We start from the raw sequence: 21,121 nt of genomic DNA on the forward strand, positions 1-21,121 counted from the left end.
CAATGGCACAGCCCATGGCACAACCATGGCACAGCTCACAGCACAGCCAATGGCACAGCCCATGGCACAACCATGGCACAGCTCACAGCACAGCCCGTGGCTCTGCTTCTGCTCGGAGTCGGGCATGCCCCAAGGAGGTGCCAGGCACGCTGCCGCTCACTCCCCGCTCCCTGAGCATCACTGCCACCTGCCCCTCACGGCTGCCACTCGGCGAGCTGCCCTCCAGGCACCACCCGCTCGTCAATCCTCAGCTCTCATCGGAGGGCAGACTTATAAACAGACGCTGCTGCCAGGTTTAATGGAGGCAGATAAAGAGCTGTGATCGTTCGATGTTTTCCGATGATAGCGGTGATGCCTGGGGCCAGCAATAACATTACCATGAAATAAATCTGCAGTGATATAATTAGCAGGGATGCTATTACGGCGCAGGTTTTAGGGATGCTCAGCACAGAGGCAGCAAAGCAGAGGTGCCATTGCAGAGGTCCTGGGTTTGAGGAGGAGATGGGGCGAGAAGGAAAGCCTCACGCAGCAAGGCCGGGGCCCGCTCTGCTCGCTGCTGGGGGCTGCAGTGGCACTAACACATTTGCAAACTGCTCGCAGCCTCTGGTCTGCAGCGCACGGTGTGGCTGCCTGAACGAGGAGGGGAAGTGGGTGTTCACATTCCATTTTGCACTCCAGGCCCTCAAGATTTCAGATGTATCCATTCTAACCACTTGCAGGAACCCACTTCAGCACTGAGAAGTTCTTCAGCACGGGAGTTGTGAACAGGGGCTGCTTCCAGCCCGGGGCCCTGAGCACCTCCCAGGCACGTGGGGGGCTCCTGCGTGGCACAACTGAAACCTGCTCTGCTACTCACAATGGCACTGAGCAAGCAGCCCGGTGTTGGTGAACCCTGCAGCAAGCTGCCAGCACGCTCCCAACAGGCGCGCAGGGCAGCGCGGCCGACGTCGGCCAGAGAGCGGCCCGGAGCCGAGCTCCTCCAGCAGCAGCTCACATCAAGGCTCTGCCATCTGCTGGTGCGCGGCACGAAGCGCTGCGGGCAGGGCAGCCCCCGTGCGGCCGCTGCGGGGCTTCTGCGGGGGCAGCGGGACTTCGGCCCGCGGCAAGGTCCGGGCAGATATTTGGAGCGGGCGAGGACGGCGGCCAACAGCTGGCGGACAGGACACGTGGAGGCGTCCCCGAGCCTTTTTTGAGGAACGGCGCTTTTAAGGCAGCGGCAGGAAGGGCTGCGCGGACCCCCGGGAGGCAGAGGGCAACCCCCGTGGGGATGCGTGGGGCTGCCCCTCACCCAGGACCCCCGGCGCGGGCACTGTGCTGGCCTGGGAGCCGCCGGCAGGCAGCAGCTGCTCCGCACAGAGCACATCACAGGCGCCGGCACCGAGCGTGCATTAAATTGATACCATCTCTTTAATGTTATCTCTGGCTCTTTATCACAATTGCATGCGCAATTTACATTCTTGTCGCCTTTTTTTTTTTTTTTTATTAAGATATGCTAGATGCCTATCAGAGATATTTCCACAATTGTTGCAGCATCACTCAAACATTTAATGGCCGTCAGCTGCTCCGAGGATGTACATCAGCTCCTCGCTCCGGGGCAGGGCTGGGTGTCGAAGCGCTGCAGTTCAGTGCAGGGGAGCATGGTGCCTGCCAGCCCCAAGCTGCAGGCAGAGCCCGGGCAGGAGGGGGCACAGCTGCCTGCTCCGTGCCACTTGCACTTGGTCTCCTGCCACAGCCCTGGGTGTCAGAGAGCTGACGGACACCGTGGCAGACCTGTGAGCGCAGGGCTCTGCTGGGGCAGTGCAGCGCCGGGCACAGCAGTGACTCCAGCTGCCAAGCTGCCATGGAAATGAATTTCCTCACGCCAAAACTAACCAAGGAAATCCGAATAAATCCCCTTTTCAGTGACATGGCGTCTTTTATTTTGCTACCATCACGACCATTTCTTCCTGTGTCCAAAATTTGTTTTGCAAAGAATTAGATGATAATTTCCTTCCCTAGCACCAGTTCCCTTGGAGACATGCTCTGGGGGAGCACGCATCGCTCCCCATTTATTTCCTCCCTCCCTCCCATCTTTCTTTCTATCCATCAGGCAGTAAGCTTCACCCACCACCTTTTATCCCTCTGACCATACCTCCAGTGCATGGGAGGAGCCAGCCCTGCCAGGCCAGAGGGTAAGGATGGTCCCAGGGCAGGCAGGAAGCTGTGAGGCCTGGGTGCATTGCAGGGCATAGCGATGGGAGCACAGCCGGCTGCTGCAGAGCTCAAGGTGGAGGTTTTCCTGCCCGTCTGGCAGGGTAAGGAGCTGGAGGGTTGGCTGTGGTTTGCTAGAAAGGGGAGGCAAGACATAGGAATCATAAGGGAACTATGCTCTGGGTTGGACAGCTGTGCTGGATCATCAGCCCACCTACCACCCTGGCTTTGCTTTCTCTTTTACTCCAGGCACTGGCAAGGCACTACAAAGCCCCAGAGGTCTGTCCTGCAGCCGTGTGAGCTTCAGAAAGTAAATCATAGAATGGCTTAGGTTGGAAGGGACCTTAAAGCCCATCCAGTTCCAAGCCTTGCTGTGGGCAGGTTGCCCCCCACCAGTTCAGGCTGCCACGGGCCCATCCAGCCTGGCCTTGGGCGCCTCCAGGGATGCTCATACCCAGAGCAGAAGTGAGTGACAGCCTTAATCTGCCATGAACCAGAGGGGAAGGAGTTGGGCTCCCCCCAGCAGGACTGTGGCTCGCGGGGCCACTGTGAAGCTCCACAGTGCCGAGCAGCACAGCCATTGGGGCTGGGCTCCTGCCGGGTGCTCGCGGGAGGAGAAAGGGAAATGTTCGACATAATCTGCATGAAAGTGCAGGAAGCCCTAAATCGCGTTAGTGCTATTAAGAAAGCTGGTTCCATTGCTCAGCAAAGTGGCCCAATACAGTCTTGATAGACTCGTTATGAACATCTGATTGCCCCTGATTAGATTAGACAATAAACCACCATCCTGGTGCGCGGGCGCTGCTCGCTCCCCTCTGCAATCTGTAAATTAGAATTCCAGACCGGGGAGATTGGATTCAAATTGGATTACTGGAGCAGGTCCAGCCCAAGACTAACTGTGCAGGAGACACACACACACGTGCACGGCCAAGAAAAGAAACAAACAAACAGACAGACGGGACGGTCAGCCGGGAGTCGGTTAGCAGGGTATTAAGAATAGAATGGGAACAAAAGCTACCAACCAGCAATTAGCAAAGAAGCGGGAAGAACGACGGATTTGGCACTATTAATTAACAAGGCAAAGGGATTATACCTTTAAATGGTTTGCACTTCAGCATAAGCGAGGTGGATGCCAGCTGCCGTCCCTCCTGCACGGATGCCAAAGGATGCAGGAGGAAGCAGGCTCACGTGCATCGCTGTGCGGCCAGGACGGCTGTGCAGGACCGCATGGCACTGGGTGGCACCGGGGTTAAGCTGTAGGGCAGTGGGTGGCACAGGGCCTCGTGCAGCCTGGAAGACACAAAGCCCGAGCCGTGGTGGCTTTGAGGCGTCACCTCCTGCACGATGCTGGCACCCTCTGTCCCTCGGCAGAGCTGCTCGCTGCCGGGCTGAGAAATGCTTCGTCCTGTGCCAATTTTTGCAGCTCTTCAGACAAGTGAAACCTTTCACTGTCCCTATCAGGGAGCAGAAGAGCTGATAAAGGCTCTGTTCACCACATACCTGCAAGGCAAATCTCGGGGCTAGCGAGGATTGTTAAAGGGATAAACCTGTCCAATGAAATCCCCTCCGCACTCTTGATATATGCATGTGCCAGCTGTAGATGGAGCCTGGACCCGGTCCCAGCAGCACAGCAAGGCACTGTGCAGCCAGGGCTGACAGCACCGCCGGCTGCTGCCCAGTGCTGTGCTCCGCAGCCATGCACCCGGCTTCCCCCTGCCTCCATCACAGGAGCTGGAAGCGTGGCCAAATGCTGCCTACCCCTCACTGTGGAAGGAAGAAGCAAGGAAAAAATGCCAGCAAGTGGGAAAACCCAAGGCCTGAGGGCGGTAGGTGGAAATCGAAGAGCAAACTGAGAGATTTGCTTAAGGCGGTAAGAAAATCCCAGCCCTACATCTGCAGATCCACCATCTCCACTGTGCAACGAGCCCCAGCTTCTAGATCTTCCCCCACAGCATCCCAGGCAAGAGGGTCGGAAAGCCATGATCCCCAGAGCACTGATCACTCAGACCCCCAAGTCATAGGAAGCCCATTCCTGCAACGTGCTTTCAAAATACAGAAAATCCCCAGATGCAACTAGATTTCACAAGAAGAGAATAAACACGAACCACAGCTAACTGCGGGTAGCTGCTGTTGCTTCCTTCATTGCAATGAACTTGTCCAGGCTGTGTATACTGCACTGCATATATGCATGCACATAACAAATGCCCCAAGACATGAAACGCCGCTCTGCTCATCCTCCATCCCACAAATGCCCTTCCTCCCACCAAGTCGGTGCCGCAGGGGGGCAGGGGGGCTCTGTGTGCCTGCAGACATCGTCACGCATGCTGCCCACAGCTGAGCTCCATGGGAAATAAAACACGCTTCACCTGCAGCCAAAAGATTTTGCCAGTGATGAAAACCACGTGCAGTGCGTGAGCCCCACGCCTCCAGGACCCGAGGCGGCAGATGTCACCACACAGAGACACGGGGTCCCAAGGAGCCAGGGCTGGGGTAGCCAGAGCCCCCTGCCCCCCGTGTGCCACGCAGCACAGCAGCGGGGTGCTTTGGGGACGGAGAGGTCTCTGGCAGAGACGGGGGAAGAGCGGCAGCACCAGCAGCAGCCGTTAGGCAGGTCACGGCATATAAATAGCTTGCTTCAGGGCATAACCCACTCAGTAAACTGTGGGATGTGCTGTTCTCAGGAGGCGACGCAAATTGTCTGTGTTTAAATTTGTGAAGGATGAAGCAGCCATCCAAAGCAGCCTTCGCAAGAACTGTATAAAAAAGTAGAAACAAGCCTAAAACATAGCCTAGGATCTAAAATTTCCATCTCCCGGCCGCCTCCTCCACCAAACCCCGACTGCCTCCTCCTCCGCCTGCAGAGCTGTGGGGGGGACCGGCCGAGGCACGGCTCTGCGCATCATTGCCCACAGGCCTGCAGGAGCCGGGGCACTGCAAGTGAGGGCTCCTCCTGGCACTGCTCCCTGTATCAACCTTTACCGTGGAGAAGCTTTCGTGGCAGTAGAAGGAATCTGAGGAGGCGAGCAGAAATAACATCAGCAAGTCCTCAGCCTGCATGGGGGCTTTCCAAAGCGGAGGAGACAAGGGCTGGATGTGATGGAGTGGGAAGCTGGGGAACCAGGGAGCCCTAGGAAGGCTACATTGAGGGAAGGAAGCCAGAGGCATGGGAAGAGGTGCCCTTCATGTTGGGGGCCTGGAGGCATCATGCAGTTCCACGCGCTCCCCAGGTGATGACTTAGCCCTGGCTTCACCAGGACAGCAGGCACTCTGGCTCCGAGAGCCATCCCAGCCTGCAGGAGTTGCTGAAAGCAGGCTGCGAAACAACAGCAAGACAAAAATGAAGGTGGTCGGTCTCCTAAATGAGCTCAAAGCAACCCTAGCCTGCAGGTACAAGTCTTTCCAGGCACATGTAAAAGAAAGGGTGCCTCCAAACACACAGAGAGATGAAGGAACAGATCAGAAATTTAAGTCGGAGAAAGGTGGCAAAAGTACATACTTGGCAACCCAACAGCCTCTTGAATCCTGGCCTCAGACGACGCTGAGCCAGGAGCTGGCCAGCTGTGACTCCCAGCACAAGGAAAACACCACCAGGGTGACACAGAGACACTGACACCCCCAGCAGTTACATGGCAATCTGCCAAAGATGTTTTTTCTCAGCCCTAACGAGGGCAAGCTCATCAGCGCAGCTGGGGGGAGCCCCTCAGCTGGCACCCATCATGCAGAAAGGATGCAGGAGGATGCTGGAGGAAGAAGATGCAGTGCTGGTGCTGGTCACTGCCCCACAGGGGATGCTGCGTGGGGCATGGGGTGAAAGCCCCCTGCAATCAGCTGTAGCTGCTATTCTCTAGTGCCAGCTGGAACACGAGGAATTCCTAGGTCTTCCTAGGAATTCTTCTGTCCCATGATGAAACTGACAACAGCTATGATGGAACAAAAAAGGAAGGACAGCATGCAAATAACCAGGTCCTTGCGGATGACTTCTTTTGGGAAGCAATTACCCTCTGTGCCACACACTCCCGGCGCCAGCACTCCTCTGAAATGCCTGTGGGGAAGCAGAGCATCCCACGAGCATCAGCACCATGCTGCAGCATGGCACCGCGGCCATCAGCCATTGCCAATGTCAGCAGCCTTCTGCTTCATTTCTGCTTCTAGAAAGGCAACACACGGGGTAAGTAACCATGTATTATTAATCAACGCTCTGCACACTGTTGAACTTTCATAATGACATGTTAATATTTTCACTAAGAAACAGAGGAAAATGGGCTCTGACGGCCAGACTGAATCACCACCTCATCAGAATGCCACTCCTGTGCTGAGCATCCATCGTGCGCGCCTAAAGGCTAGCTAGCACCTTCCTCCAAAGCCTCATCAAAGCACAGGAAATATTCCTCCTCTCGTCTGCAGAAGACAAGGCAGGGAGGCATCTTTTCAGAGGACATGAGTGACACGGCAATTCATACTTCAAGGAGAGGCTCTGTTTCTCCCTCCTCACCTGCCCTCCCTGACACACGGAGTCCCACCTGACTCATATGCTGAAAACTACATCTCAAGAAGTCATCACTGCTCTCGTGAGTCATGAGAGAAGTGGAGGAAATGACTCTGTCAGAGATGAATCAACTAAGAGGAGAGCTGAGGAAAGCTGTGGGATCCCCTGTGCTTTGGAGGAGCCCAGCACAACGTGGAGGATATTCAGAAGGTCCAACTTCTCAGCCCACCAACTTCTCCATTTCCAGATGTTGTCAGCACCACCAACCCAAGACAATAAACATGTACACGCCCGCTGCATGCAAGGGATTGCTCCATCCAGCAGCAGCACTCCAAAGGAGCCCTTGTGAAAGCACTAATCCTGGTGAATGGAGCACTTCTTCCACCACCGCAAAGCAGCACCAAGTGCTGTGAGAACCACTCCCGTGCCAGGCCCAGCACTGGGCAAGCCTTTAGCAATGCACCAGCCACCCCTGCCCAAAACCTCCAAGGCAAAGGGAGTCACAACAGCAGCAGGCTGCCAGGTGTACTGCTATCCAGCCGCCTCCTGGCACCTTCTGACACACGGTGCACGGCTCTGGGATGCTGAGGCACGGGCTCTGCCATCTCTGCCCATTGCTGCCTCACCACGCGCCGAGCCGGCACCACCAGCAGATTGCCTCGCTCCACTACAGATAAAGAGAACTCATTTCACAAGGAGCGCCGCAAAATAGGACGGGAGATTGGAAACGTACGTAGGGAACCCATGAGGGCAGCTCGTACATGCAGTCAATCACAGGATTCAAGAGCCAGGCATCAGCACATAAACATTGCGGTTCGCGCGCTTCTAAACAGGAAAAAAAAAACCCGACTGGTGTGTAACACTCTCATCAGCTATTGTGGGGACACTGGAAGCACCTTTGCCCCCACTTACAGCAGACCCATGACGGGGCAGAATTTGCTGCCGGGCTCCGGCTGTCCCTCGTACCTTTGTGGCAGCACCTCCGAGGAGATACAAATCCACAAGATACCTACGGCAGATCCTCATGGGATACTTCCTCACGTGACAGCCCAGATATATTCCAGAAAACGTTCATGTGAATAAGTGCGATTGACGGATGCAGTTCCCAGAAAAGGCCACACAACCATAGAAATTACTTTAAAGCTGAGACCGTCGTGCTACAGCAGCATAAATCATCTACAAAACTGAGTGTCAGCCAGGGCTGGCACACGTCACCTTACCTTTAAAGCACGGACTTTCTTGGCCAGCAGGCTCTCGATGTCCCCTGCAACCTTCTCCACTAATTTTCTGGGCACGTTCTCCTTGACTTCAAACAGGTTTCTATTCTCATTGTAGATCTAAGAAGGGAAATAAGAGAAAGACATTCAATATTGCAGAGATGTACTGCAGCCCTCCCACGGAAAAGTTGGAGCTACAACACAGAGGAGTGTTAGCCACATGGACCAGGTGACAATACAAGCTTAGGAAAAGAGAGGATGGAAGGCTTTGCAAGCAAAATAATGCACATGGCCTGCTGCCCATCCTACTGGCTTTATAGCTGCTTTCCTTCTCATGTGAAGGCTACCAGCATCCTGCTTAGCCAAAAGCTGAGCTGCCCCTACACTGTCCACACCCGCACCTCCGCTCATCCTCATCTCAGTGAATCCCAAAGAGCACGAACAACTCTCAAGTCCCTTCCCCAGGGTCACTCACCAGATTTTGCAAATGCAAGAACAACGGCACCAAGTCTGCTGGAGTTCAAGAAGCATTTGGACACTGCTCACAGAAACAGGCTTAACCTGAAGGCCAGATGCAGTTACCCAGATGTGAACGCCTGCACTCAAAGCCTGCAGCTATGACCCACAGCTCTGCCATGCCACTCCCCTCAGCTGCAGAGGACACAGTCCGCCCTGAGGAAATGCTGTGGGCACCAGCACCACCCCAGCAAGACGGGACAACCCCAGCACGAGGCTTCTGAACCCCCAAGGCCTCCTCAGATCGTTTCCAGGCCTGGCCGGCAGTGCCCTGGCTGGTTCTCTGGGCTACGCCAGGGGTGACACGAGCAACGGTGGTGGGATGCAGTGCTCCACAGGCATGGCATGCAGCTCAAGAATGGGATGGAAACACTGTAGAAGGCACTGTTCCAATAGTGTGAAATCACTTATTCCACCCCATTTTCTCCTCCAGAAAGTGATGGACTGGGGCAGGACGTGGCCCTGCTCTCTAAAAGGCATCTGGCGACAAATTCGGGGCCTCTGCAGTGATCCCCCAGAAGCCTCCTCGCGACCTTTTTGCTTAAGCAAAGTGGTTCTAGGGGCTGGAGCCACAGGAGGGTGGCTGCTCTCCTGGCCTCACATGGCCCCGGCAGACCCGCAGGGTTCAGCTGCTCCCCACAAGCCTCACTGCAGCCCCTGCTCTGCCGAGCTCCTCCTCCCTCCTACGCCACCACGGCTGTGACGGGCAGCTCCAAGCACTGCTGCCTGCAAGGGCTGCACCAAAGTGCTTGGGTCCCCAGCCCACCCGTGCTCAGTGCTAACTCAGCACCTCCTGCCTCGCCTCTCACTGCAGGCGCTCGCTGCGTGGGAGCAGTTATTCCCGAGGAGATGCCCCAGTAAGAGGCTGCGTTGCAGAGGCACCTGCAGCTGAGCAGGAGCTGGTTCTGGGTGCTCTCGTTTCAGAGAGCAGAGCTGGGGGCTGTGTCTTGCACCCTGCCAGAGGAAGAAGGTCCTACGTCAGAGAAAAGCATCAGCACGCAGAAGGTTAAAGAGGAAAAACAGCACAAAGCAATATTCTCTCATATTCTCTTTTCCCTTTGGTAAGCAGCAGCATAACAAAATAATGTGTTTGGAAGGCGCGCACTACCTCCAGCTGAGCAGCGGCAATTAGGAAAGCAAAGAGGAGCAACCTTCAAGGAGAGCGCTCCGGGTAAGGAGGGCATCCTAACATCAGCGCTTTCCTATTATGAAACAGAACGTTGGCTCCCATTGGTTCTGGACAGAAGCAGTGCCCTTCTGCAGCGAGGGGGCACAGGGCGAGGAAGCAGAGGTGTACCCCTGTGCCTGCAGTGCCCTGCAGCCGAGCAGCGCTTTGGTGCTAGTGAGAGCAGTCCAGGCACCCCAGAGATCCCTCAGCTATAGCACAGGCACTTCATTGTGTCATTCTCATGGAAATTCTCCCACAACTCAGCATTCGGGGACGACCTCAGGGCCATGAAACTGCTGCTCCAGCCTGCATGCAGGCTCAGGGATCCAGAGCAAACAGCAAACCGCAGCCGGGATGCCCTGTGTTCATCCCAAACACTGCACAGCCGAAGGAATAAGCAGCTGAGGGGATCTACACCAGCAGAACGTGAAGGAGCCTTGCTACAATGCAGAGCCCGTAGCACAACACATTATCAATACGCATTTGTAGTAGCAACTGTATCGTCGAAGAAACAGATCTGATATTGCATCGGAACATTCGTTCTCTCAGCCCACCCGTGTGCCTTGCTCCTGGTGCGTGACGCTCATCTCCACCATCAGCTCCTTCCGTGCCCATGTATCCTGTGAGCTGCTGGGGCTTGGAGCACCCACAGCTTCCCAACCCCCCCGTGCTCCCAGCACCACGACACCGCGCAGCCTGAGGATAAGAGCGGCGTGAGCAGAAATTCTCATCTTCCAGAAATGTTTTTCCCCCTGTAAGAATCCAGTGCACCTGGCTTGGACAGCTGCAGCCCATACCCCAGTGATTAACAACGGTGCAAAGCGAAGCAAGGCACTGCAGGCAGCAGAGCAGTGGGATGCACCAAGATGAGGCTGTGCCGTGCTGTGCCCTACAACAGCCATGCACCAGAAAAATACAAGTTCTTTCACCCCAGGTGCTACTACAGGGCAGCAGGCACCAGAACAATATTTCAGCCTCCTGCAGCCAGCCCCGTGCTGATCTGCGCTGTGCACTGACCCAGATACGGTCTCTGCAAAGGGACCTGGCTGCTGCAACAAGGGCTGTAGCAGGAGGCCCTGCCCTGCCCTGTGGGCTGTACCTGGGGGGGGCTGCAGAACTGCTGGGCCCTGTGGCAGCTCGCTGCCCCCCAGTCCGGCCGGTCCCTCATGGCTCGGGGCAGCACGGGGCCCCGTAGCAGGCTCACCCTGGGAATGCAGAGCCAGAGAGCAGCCTTGGGAAGAACATAAGTGATGTGCAGGGGCAGTCCTGCGAGATGGTTCATGCTGTGCAAGAAACGGGGAAACAGAGCGTAAAACCCACGGATGCTGCTGGAAGGAAGGGATTGCCAGAGCTGCAGGCAGAGAGCGGGGACAGAATTTTCCCATCTCACCCCCAGCCCCGCTGCACCTCCTGTTGGTCCATCTCATCGCCGGGCGCCTACCATCACTGCGGTGCCCACGTTACATTAGCAGGATGCCGGGCACAGTGTGGCACCAGGGTCAGCCAATGGGCAGCGATGAGAGCGAGCCGTGCTGGCACTGCAGGATGAAGGGTGCTGCCCACAGCTTGGGCCTCGTCCTCAGCGAGAGCTGCTGCCACCTCCACCCGCGGATGTGCTCGAGAGGGAAGGCAGGAAGCAAACAGCTTGACATTTGCTAACCCCATCTCCCCCTCCTTGTGCAGTGCCATTTCCCTGTCGCGCTCCTTTCTCCCCCCTTCCCAGCAAAAGGCAGCTCCACACTGCAGGCACAGGGCAGGGAAACAGGCAGCTAAGGCACTCCTCAGGGATGGCCAGCTGCAATTGAAGGAAAGGAACAGCAGAGCTGCAGCCCCCATCCTGCACTGTACGGTCTGCTGGTGGGCAGCGGCACTGCAGGGGACACCGGGTTCCCCACCCTCCTGGGGACAACAGCGGGCAGCTGCACCCACATCTCCCACCCATCCCCTGCGCTGCCCACAGGACTGCTGCTCTCCACCCCGGATCTGCCAGTCCTGAAGCAGTCCAGAGACTGCTACGCATAATTTAGCAGCTAGACAGCAATAAAGGGCTGCGCACGGTCAGCCTGGATTATGTAAAACCTCTCCCAGCCTGGAAAGCTGCTTTCAGCCTTCAGCAGCCCAAACCCTTGTACAGGAGCACTTGGAGCACCAGAACTGCCCAGGCACCTGCAAAGGCTGAGTCTCCTGCTGGGTGATGCGGTGTCACAGATCCAAGCTCGGGCTGCTCCTTGCAGATGAAGGGCAGTGAAAACAAACCACACTGCTGGAGAAGTCCAGGCTCCAGCGGGATGCGGGCACTGACTGGGCTGTCCCTGCAGCAGCTCGAGCCCCCGTACCTGCACGGACACGTACCCAAATCAGAGACCACATGATGGCTACAAATATGTGCACGTGCAGCAAGATGAAACACAACAGACAAGTCAGAGCGAAAAATAACCTGATCTTTGACTCTCGCTGCTCTCTTGGTTATCCAACACAGAAATCCAGAGGCTTCAGAAGTCAATGCAAAGTATTTTTACAACGTGCATTAAGAGCTTTCCTCAAGGATATATGCAGAAGAGTTTAACCAGTTGCATTACACCATGTCTATTCAGAACAGCTGCAATTCTTTAGATCAGCAAATTGTGCCTAGCACAGCCCAGGAGGGAGGCTCTCGTGGATGAAGATGTGCTCTACTGCTGTGTTTCATCTTCATACCATCGCTATCAGAGCTAGGGCCTCTGCACTGTGCATTGTGCCCCACTTACTCCATCATCACTATGAGGACAAAATGATGTCACACCAAAGCAAGGAGTAGTTCAGCTCAAAGGGCGCACTGATCAAGCAGTGCAGACCCTTCCAAAAATATGCACCTGATTTATATCCATTCAACTCAACTCAGTTTCCTGCTGGCTTACCTATAAGCAAGGGTTCAAATTAACTTCCAAACAGGTCATGCCAGCCTTTACAGACTTGCCTTCAAGTAAATGACCCCTGAGGCTTCTGTCCCCAGACGGCTTCATCTCCCGCACCAGAAAGCTGCAGCTTCTTGCAGGAAGGGCTGTGGAGAAGGGCTGTACAGCCCTTGAGCTCTCAGCTGAATTTTGCAGCTTTTCCTTCCAACTCAACAAGAACCAGGGTCACATTTACCTCGCACCGCCTTCTGCTCTGCCTGATGGCCACCACAGTCGAACGCAGCCCTCAGCTGCAGTGATGTGAATTCGGGATAACTCCACTGACATGGAATTAAACTAAATCTCCTATTAGAGCTAGTGCGATCGGAATCTAGGCCAGCACACATCAGCAATATCAACAGTTACCCTACAGTTTTCTGCAGAGTAATGATCTATCTAAAAAAAAAAAAAAAAAAAAAAAAAAAAAAAAAAAGGCACTTTTAAAAATAGCGACTTTGCAATTCTCTTTATTTACCTTTTGATGTGGGTTTTGGGGCTCTCTCTCTGATCTTCAGGGATTCGTGTTTACAAGCTTTTCTCCCTAATCTCCGGCACCAGAAGCATTTCTGCAAATCCCCAGACACTTGGGAGCAAGGCTGGAAGAGCTCTGCATGCCTGAGCCCCCCCGGGCTCCACGCCCCTCCTGTGCCGCCCCGCAGCCCTGCTCTCAGGCTCACTGGCACGGCGGTACCGACACGTTCCCCTGACCTGTTCTTAAGGACACCCGGTGATGGAGGCTCCACCGCTCACAGACAGAACGCTCTCCGAGGCCTCGCATCCAACTTGGAAATGTTGTGTAATGCCCAATTTGAAAATCCCTTGCTGCAGTTTAAAACAGTGTTCCTGGTGGAAAGATCCAGAATTAATGAAGAACAGGCACTCCTGCCTCATGCTGCTGTGCCCCGTTACATATACGAAGATTTACGCGCTTCTTTAGTCGCTACTCTCGTAAGCTACAAAATCCAATTTCATTTGTTCTTCCCCCATAAGGTAATGTTTTCATTCTCGGGTGCAAACAACAATTAAGGCAAGGAGCAGGAAATGCAGCCGGTGGTTCCCTCAGCAGAGTCACCCTCCACACAGCTGGCACTGGGTGCTGAGTGGAGGTTGTGCGTTACAGCCACCGTAAGCAGAGCCTGAGCCCCATGCACCTCCAGCCAGACCTACACACCCCAGCGGAGGTCCGCAGGGCTTCCCACCAGTGTTAGGCAGCGTGCACAGTGCCCTGGTCGTGCCACGTGGAGCTAGGCCAGCACAAAGGGGACAGGATGGGTGTACTGTTCGGCGGATAAAGAGCTGGGGGGATGGCCACGGCCGGAGGGTTGTGGTCAGTGGTCTATGTCCAGGTGGAGGCTGGTGACAAGTGGTCTTCCCAGGGGTCCGTCTTGGGACAGCTGCTCTTCAACATCTTTATCAATGACATAGTGGGATTGAGTGCACCCTCAGCAAGCCTGCTGACGATACCAAGATGAGTGGTGTAGTTGACAGAATAGGAGGAAGGGACGCCATCCACAGGGACCTGGACAGGCTTCAGAAGTGGGCCCATGTGAAACTAATGAGGTTCAACAAGGCCAAGTACTTGGGTTGGGGCAATCCCAGACATGAGTAGAGACTGAGAGAAGAACTCCTTGAGAGCAGCCCTGAGGTAAGGACCCAGGGGGGTCCTGATGGACAAAAAGCTTTGCATGAGGCAGCAGTGTGCGCTTGCAGCCTGGAGGGCCAACTGCATCCTGGGCTGCATCAACAGAAGGGGGCAGTGGGCAGGGAGGGGGATTGTCCCCCTCTGCTCTGCACTCGTGAGGCCCCATCTGCAGTGCTGCATCCAGGCCTGGGGCCTCCAGGACAAGGGAGACATAGAGCTGCTGGAACAGGTCCAGAGGAGGTCACGAAGATGCACAGAGGGCCGGAGCACCTCTCCTATGGAGACAGGCTGAGGGAGCTGGGGGTGTTCAGCATGGAGAAGAGAAGGCTGCAGGAAGACATCACTGCTGCCTTCCAGTGCTTGAAGGGAGCTTACAAGCAAGAGCGAGAGTGACCTTTTACGCTGTCTGACAGTAAAAGGACAGAGGGGAATGGCTTTAAAGTACAAGAGGGGAGATTAGGTAAGATGTTAGGGGGAAATTCTTAGCTCAGAGGGCGGTGAGGTGCTGGCACTGCTGCCCAGAGCTGTGGGTGCCCATCCCTGGAGGTGCCCCAGGCCATGGAGGGTCCCTGGGCAGCCTGAGCTGGAGGGCAGCCAGCCCACGGCAGGAGTGGGGCTGGATGGGCTTTAGGGTCCCTTCCAACCCAGCCACTCCATGACTCTATGATTCAGACCTGCTCTGTGCAGGAATGCTCCGCCATCTGAGCAGGGCCCCACTCACAGGGGAGCACTGGGCGCCTGCTGTTCCAGCAGAAAGTTAATCATGGGCAGGCATTAATCCCTCCTGACAGCATGTTGCCAATTTCTGATTTCGTCCCCTTTTGCTCGCAGCTTACCATCAGGGGAGCAGGCAGCTGGCAGCACGGACAGCCCGCCATGTGCTCCCCTTGGTGAAGGTGCGTGCCAGCCCCAGATCCCCAGTGAACAGAGCCCTGTGGCCCCATGGGTCCCACGCTGCTGCACAGCAGGTGCAGGGAGAAGGGCTGTGCCCAGCCAGCAGCTCCTCACCAGGGCGGCACAAGGCAGGGGGAACGAGAGCCCAACGCTGCCATCCTCTCCCCGGGGGACAGTGCCAGAAGAGCAAAGTGGCATTTGCAAATCAGAAGCATTTCCCTTCCCCACTCCCTGCTCCTTTGCCCAGAATGTTAATTAGCATTGCTCTAAACAGCAGCGGCAAAAGCTGAAAGCCCGACTGCTTTAAAGGAAACCTGGCTGCGAGTTTTTTTCAGGTGACATTTAAACTAAAATGGGAGACATCTGACGGCTGTACAGCAGGTGCTTTTAATGCCACCTTGTAGCTTCCCTCCCAAAGCTCAGGAGCGAGCTCTAAAAAAGAAACCAGCATCTCCAGGGCCGCATGGTTCTGCCTCCTGCTGCAGCTCAGCAGGCACAGAGCCGGACAGCGTGCTGGTGGCTGTGGTCGTGAGTAACAGTGCCAGCTTTGCTTTCACATCAGAACTAAAACCCAGATGATTATATAAACCACATCCACCTCTGCGTGTTCAGATGATCGATACATATCTTAAAGCACCACCAAATTCAAACCGCAGCAATCGTGGGAGGAAACGCGCTTCAGGGGGAACTCATGTCCCCCTTCTCCACCACGCATCGGCCCCCCCGACCAGCAGCTCCCCACCAGGGAAGCAGCACTCACAGCGGGGCGGCCCGGAGCCGCAGCAAGGTGCCCAGATGTTGTGATGATGGGCTCTTTCTGTGAGCACACGGACAGACAGATGGACAGATGCTGTGCCGTCAGCTTCAGCGGGCTGAAACGCCAACTCTCGATCACCTCGCCTTGTCTGGAGGGCAGAGTTCTGCCCTCCTGCTGCCCCACTCTTCCAAACCCACCAGCAGGCCGGGGAATCTCACATGTAGGTGCTTTTGTGCAAGGCTTGCTCAGTAGGATGTAACTGACTCTTGGTGCCAAGAATTAAGTGCTCTCAAAAGGGATGTCCATTTTTAATGCCTTCTTTTTCTTGTTAATGAATTAGACCAAGCTAACACCAAGCAGTTCCCAGATGAGACTGATTGCCAAGCAGATGATGATTCTATCAACAGATTTCTTCCATTTTTCTTTTATGTTCAACATGAAAAAATAAAAGAAAAGCAAAGCCCAAGCAGCCAGAAATGCCTTCTCCTCCTTGAAAAAGCACAGAGCAATCTCTCCAGGAGATTCCTTTCCCAGCTGTATTAGTTATTACTGCCTCTGCGTGGCTTCTAGTTATGTGTGCATTGGAAGAGAAAGGGGAAAAAATGCCCAAGTTCACAAAACTCCTTTCTTCCAACCTCAAGATGCTTCTGAGGTTTTCAAACAAAGTGACCAGCAGACCTTTACAGTGACCAACAGTATTAACTTGAAGGGCAAGTCACAGCACAGAGAAGCAACGCTTCTCGTAGACAAACCAGGGAGCTTGCTTACAGTGCTATCAGTCTACTTTTTCCCAGCTCCTCTTTTAAATAAGGGAATGCTTCCATTTCGCTCCACTTCTCTCACCTCCTTAGCAGCCCACTGCTGCCTGTAGCTTGTGGGCTGTACCCAAGCCAGCCACGGACATTGCTTTCCTGACACTGCAGGAATCACATGCTCTGTATCTCGGCTTGCTCCAAGGCTCCCTCACCTGCAGCCTGGAAACGCCAAGCTCTGTGGCTCCCATTGTCTGGAAATGCCCTTTCAGCCCTTCCACCCAAAGGCTCTCTTCTGGGCCCTCCAGCAGAGCTTCGGGCAGGCGCACAGAGGTTCTGCGGCATGTAGGCAGGTGGACAGAGCAGGGGAAGCGGGGCGATGCGCTCAGGAGCACAGCACAGGCTGCAGGGCCGGGCCGGGCAGCTGCTGGGGCAGAGCCACCGAGCTTCATGTGGCAGATGGTCAAGGCGCTGCGATTTGCAGGTAATCTAATAATCAAGGAGTCCTATCAGCAAGCTATAAACCGCGGGGCCGCCGGGGGCTGGCATGCTTCCTTCATTCCTGCTGAAGTCATCGGACAGCACAAAGCAAGGGCACCGAGTGCCGAGCTCTCAGCTCCCTTCGGAGCGGGCTGCGGGGCACAGCTCTGCCGTGAGCCTGCTCCATCCAAATAAACAACCCCATAAAAACGGCCAGCTGGAAATAAAGCGCATCAAACCCAGCACATTACACCCGCTCCAATCCCTCGCAGCGGCAGGGTCAGCTTCTTGCCACCGCATCAGGTACCTGTGGAACTAGCAGGGGAGGAGGAGATGGGAGAAAAGCAGGGCAAAAACCAGAGAACACATTTCTCTGAGCAGTGGAATGCCAGCCCTCACTCGCTGCAGCCGCCAGCAACAAAAATCCCTGTTCAGATATGTTTTTTTATTAACTGTCACAAAATGATGTAATGCATATAGTGTAATTATGCTTAAGTGCTTTCCATGTTAAATGTCATTTCAGTTATCACTTTTTAAATGCAATTTTTATTGAGTGCACAATAATAATTTAGCAAGTAAACAGGCAAGTTACAAGAAAAGAGTGGAAGTGCAGGGGGAGGTGGGAGAGCCTCCAGTGTGACAATGAAATGCACTGGGGTACATGGAGCTGTTACTTCTGAAAGCTTGGAAAGAATTATAAAAAAGTCATAAATTACAAGGTTGCAAAATGCAATAAATTACAGCCTCTACAAAAGGCAGATAATGGAAATGAGAAAGGATAGTGGGAAGTGGGAGGAATCTACATAATTTGTCACCACTGACCCCAGACATCTGCACAGCCTGCACAGCAAAGAGCACCGAAATATTTGGGTATTTCAGAGGCCTCACAAACAACAGCTCCTGCACCCAGCACGGGGTCAGCTTTAGGGACAGTCCCATCCATCGATAAACACAAGTGCCTTCCCAGAGGGAGACGTGTTCCCTGAGCCAAGGGTACCTTGTGAGAACCAGAGCTTTATGAAGGGGAGCGACAGCCCCAGGCCTTGCCAAGCTGAAGCCAAGGCAATGAGAACATGGTGTGAGCAAGTGCTGCCACCCAGACAGATGTACAAAAGCACAAAAAGGTGTTTTCCGTGACTCCTTCCCCTGTCATCTATGCTACTCCCTTTGCAGAAGAGGTCCTGATGGACACCAATGTGAGCACAAGCCAGCACCACGCCCTTGATGCACAAATGGGTGCATCAGGCAAAGCACTGTCAGCAGGCCGAAGTGATCCTGCCCTCTGCTGAGCACTGGTGAGGCCATAGCAGTGCTGGGTCCAGCCCTGGTCTCCCCAGTGCCAGGGAGACATGGACAGAGCGGAGGAGCACAGGGAAAGGCCATGAAGGGAGTGAAGGCACCGCAGCATCTCTCACAGGAGGAGAGGCTGAGGGAGCCGGGACTGCTCAGCCTGCAGAAGGGGAGGTCCAGGGCTCTGTGTCCAGAAAGGCCTGCAGGGAGGAGGCAGAGAGGACAGGGCCAAGCTCACTCAGTGCTGCCCAGGGACAGGAGAAGGCAGCGGGCACAGCCTGGACCACGGGAGGCTTCCTCTGAGCATCAGCAAACACTTCTGGGCTGTGCTGGGACCCAGCGCTGGCACAGGTTGCCCTCAGAGGCTGTGTCCTCCAGGAGCAGGGCGGTGCAGCTGACAATGCCAGGCGCTGCGAGGCTCCGTGATCTGGGAGTCAATACAGTTGGGGTTCAGGGTTTTGAAAACAAAACCGCTGACAGAAAGGAGGAGCCACCAGAGTGAAACCAGCAAACAAGATGACGGCAGCCAAGTTCTGAGAGTGGAGACGAGCAGGATCTTAATCTCTGGAAAATTAAGTCAGAAGAAAATGGAATAGGCACAGCTTTTGGCTGACATGGAGCAGCCTCCTTTCAGCAGCACGCGTGCCAGGTTTGCTTGATTAAAACTCTTCAGGATGGAGAAATATGGATGAGAAGTGCAGTGTGCACAGGACTGAGGTGGGAGTGAGCAGGAGGCGGCCTGCAGTCACTGTGGGAGCGTTTGTAGCACTAACGCCAGCAAAGAGCTCCAGTGCTGGGAGTGAAGGGAATCCACAGGTGATTGTTTCACTCCCTGGGGACTGTGTTTTGGATGCAGGCAATCTCTTGAGGTCCCTTCCAACCCCTGCGATTCTGTGATTCTGCAATTCTGCTTGCACTGTGGCCCAGAGCTCCCCACACCCCCTGCCCCTGCTGCAAGGACAGTGACCAACAGGGATGGCACAGGGTGGCCTTGAGCTCGTCGTTGCTGTGAGGCCAAGTGGAACAGAGTCAGCGCATGACACTGAGATGCCCAGAGGCGACGCCAGCTCTCCTGCAGACAGCCCCTGTGTTGATGCTGCTAGCCACCAGGTTGGGTTGCTCCTCCGCTCCCTGTCCCCACTGCCCGTCCTTTCTCCTCCTGATCTTTGCCTCCATGGCACAAGGACCCCTCTCTGTGCAAGTCCAGGAGGCCTCGAGCCTGCTGGAAAGATTTGCTCTGTAAACCACTGCATGCTCCATAACCCTAAATCTGGCCCCTACCTCATGCCCCTGACCACGGCTCCTCCACGCAGTGTTATGTGAGTTTGAAAACAAGGCCAATTTTGGGTCTTCTTGTACACCTGGCACTACAAACTCCCACCAGCCACCACTCAGAGCTGCTGAATTCCTCTGCTCTGTTTCCTTCCTGCCTGTGCCCAGCTCTCCCCAAAACATCAAGAAGACAGAATCCTACCCGAGCTCCTGATTTTGGGAGGCAGTGAGTGATGGCCCAAAGGCAACCAGAACCAAGGGCATGGGGCAAGGAGCAGGCGAGTTAGAGCCAGAGCAAACAAGGAACGTGACTCCAACAGCCCCTCCAAGGCGGCCCCAAGCAGCGGCTGTCACCCCCCACATCTCAGAAATGAGTACATGTTAGGGTTGCTGAGCCCTGTCATCAGTGTGAGCAGGAATCAGTCATGTGCCATTCGAGCCCTTGAAATAATCCTATCTAATCAAACAGACCCAGAGAAAGCAGCATCTTTCGGGCCATAAAACACCGGAGGCTTATTCCCCTCGTAAATACTGAGCTGACACCACAATGCAACGGCCCCTGGGGCTCTTCCTTCCTCCTCTCCCATCCTTCCACATGAACGCTCGGCTGCTGACAGCTCCTGATGACTGGGGCTCGGACGCGCTCCCTGGGTGCCTAATCAGAGCTGTGCTAACAGCAGGTCCAAGTAGCAGGTCTGTACAGCAGGTCCCTGCAGCTGCCCTGTGCCTGTGGGGTTCAGCTCTGTGGGACAAACTGGGGAAAACTTGGCTCTGCTTGTGTCTGCCATGTTTGACTTCTCATCTCATCCCCATGGTCACAGCTGCGGTCTGTCCTTTTTTTTGGCCCATTTTTTGCAGGATGAGGCCCTGCAGCAATGCGATGTAGGAGCAGCTCCTGCTGCTCAAGGCACTGGAAATGCAGACCTTCACTCCAGTAGCTGGTGTCCACCTGGGAACTCTCACTTCCATGCTACCTCAGTTCCTCGAGTTAAGACAGGCTGGTGGAACAGACTGAGGGATGAGGACAAAACACCCTATGGGGCTGTGACCTTGCTCCCTGCACAACCAGTTTTGCCATCTCCAAGTCCCCGGGAGCTGCCCAGCACACCCAGCCATTCCCATGCAGAAAGCTCTTGGGGTAAAGGGACAGCCATGTGCCTCCTGGCACTGCAGTGCCTGCTGCTCCCAGTGCCACCAGCCTCAGAAGCTGCAGGAGCCTTCTGCCACATCCCTCCCCAGGCCCAAACTGGGTGAGGAGGTGGGAACAGCAAAGCCAGGGGGAAAAACAGAACAACAATGCAATGCATAATCTGTATATTTCACCATTTGGCAGAGGGGATTTTTTAATCATTTAATAGTTTTAATCCTTTATCGGATGCTCATCTGAGAGGATTTTGCTGCACGTACAAGATTTGGTACGAACTCATTTGCAGTAAATACTCTCGTTTAGGAAGTTTATTTCTCGCCTGGGCACCAAGCGGGGCGAGCAGGCTGCTGCTTGGCAGAGCTGGTGAGACCCTGCTG

At 54.9% G+C, this 21,121-nt stretch overlaps 1 protein-coding gene across 2 annotated transcripts in view; it reads right to left on the reverse strand.

Annotated features, from left to right (window-relative positions):
- Window positions 1-21,121, reverse strand: part of CACNA2D2 (calcium voltage-gated channel auxiliary subunit alpha2delta 2) — a 129,440-nt gene that overhangs the window by 58,028 nt on the left and 50,291 nt on the right. For both annotated transcript variants that reach the window (XM_021409077.1, XM_021409076.1), the window contains exon 3: window positions 7,897-8,013. In XM_021409077.1, coding sequence (XP_021264752.1) covers window positions 7,897-8,013 — 117 coding nt within the window. The remainder of the gene's footprint in view (window positions 1-7,896; window positions 8,014-21,121) is intronic.

The sequence above is a fragment of the Numida meleagris genome, chromosome 11 (assembly GCF_002078875.1).
Source record: "Numida meleagris isolate 19003 breed g44 Domestic line chromosome 11, NumMel1.0, whole genome shotgun sequence".
Classification (NCBI taxonomy): domain Eukaryota; kingdom Metazoa; phylum Chordata; class Aves; order Galliformes; family Numididae; genus Numida; species Numida meleagris.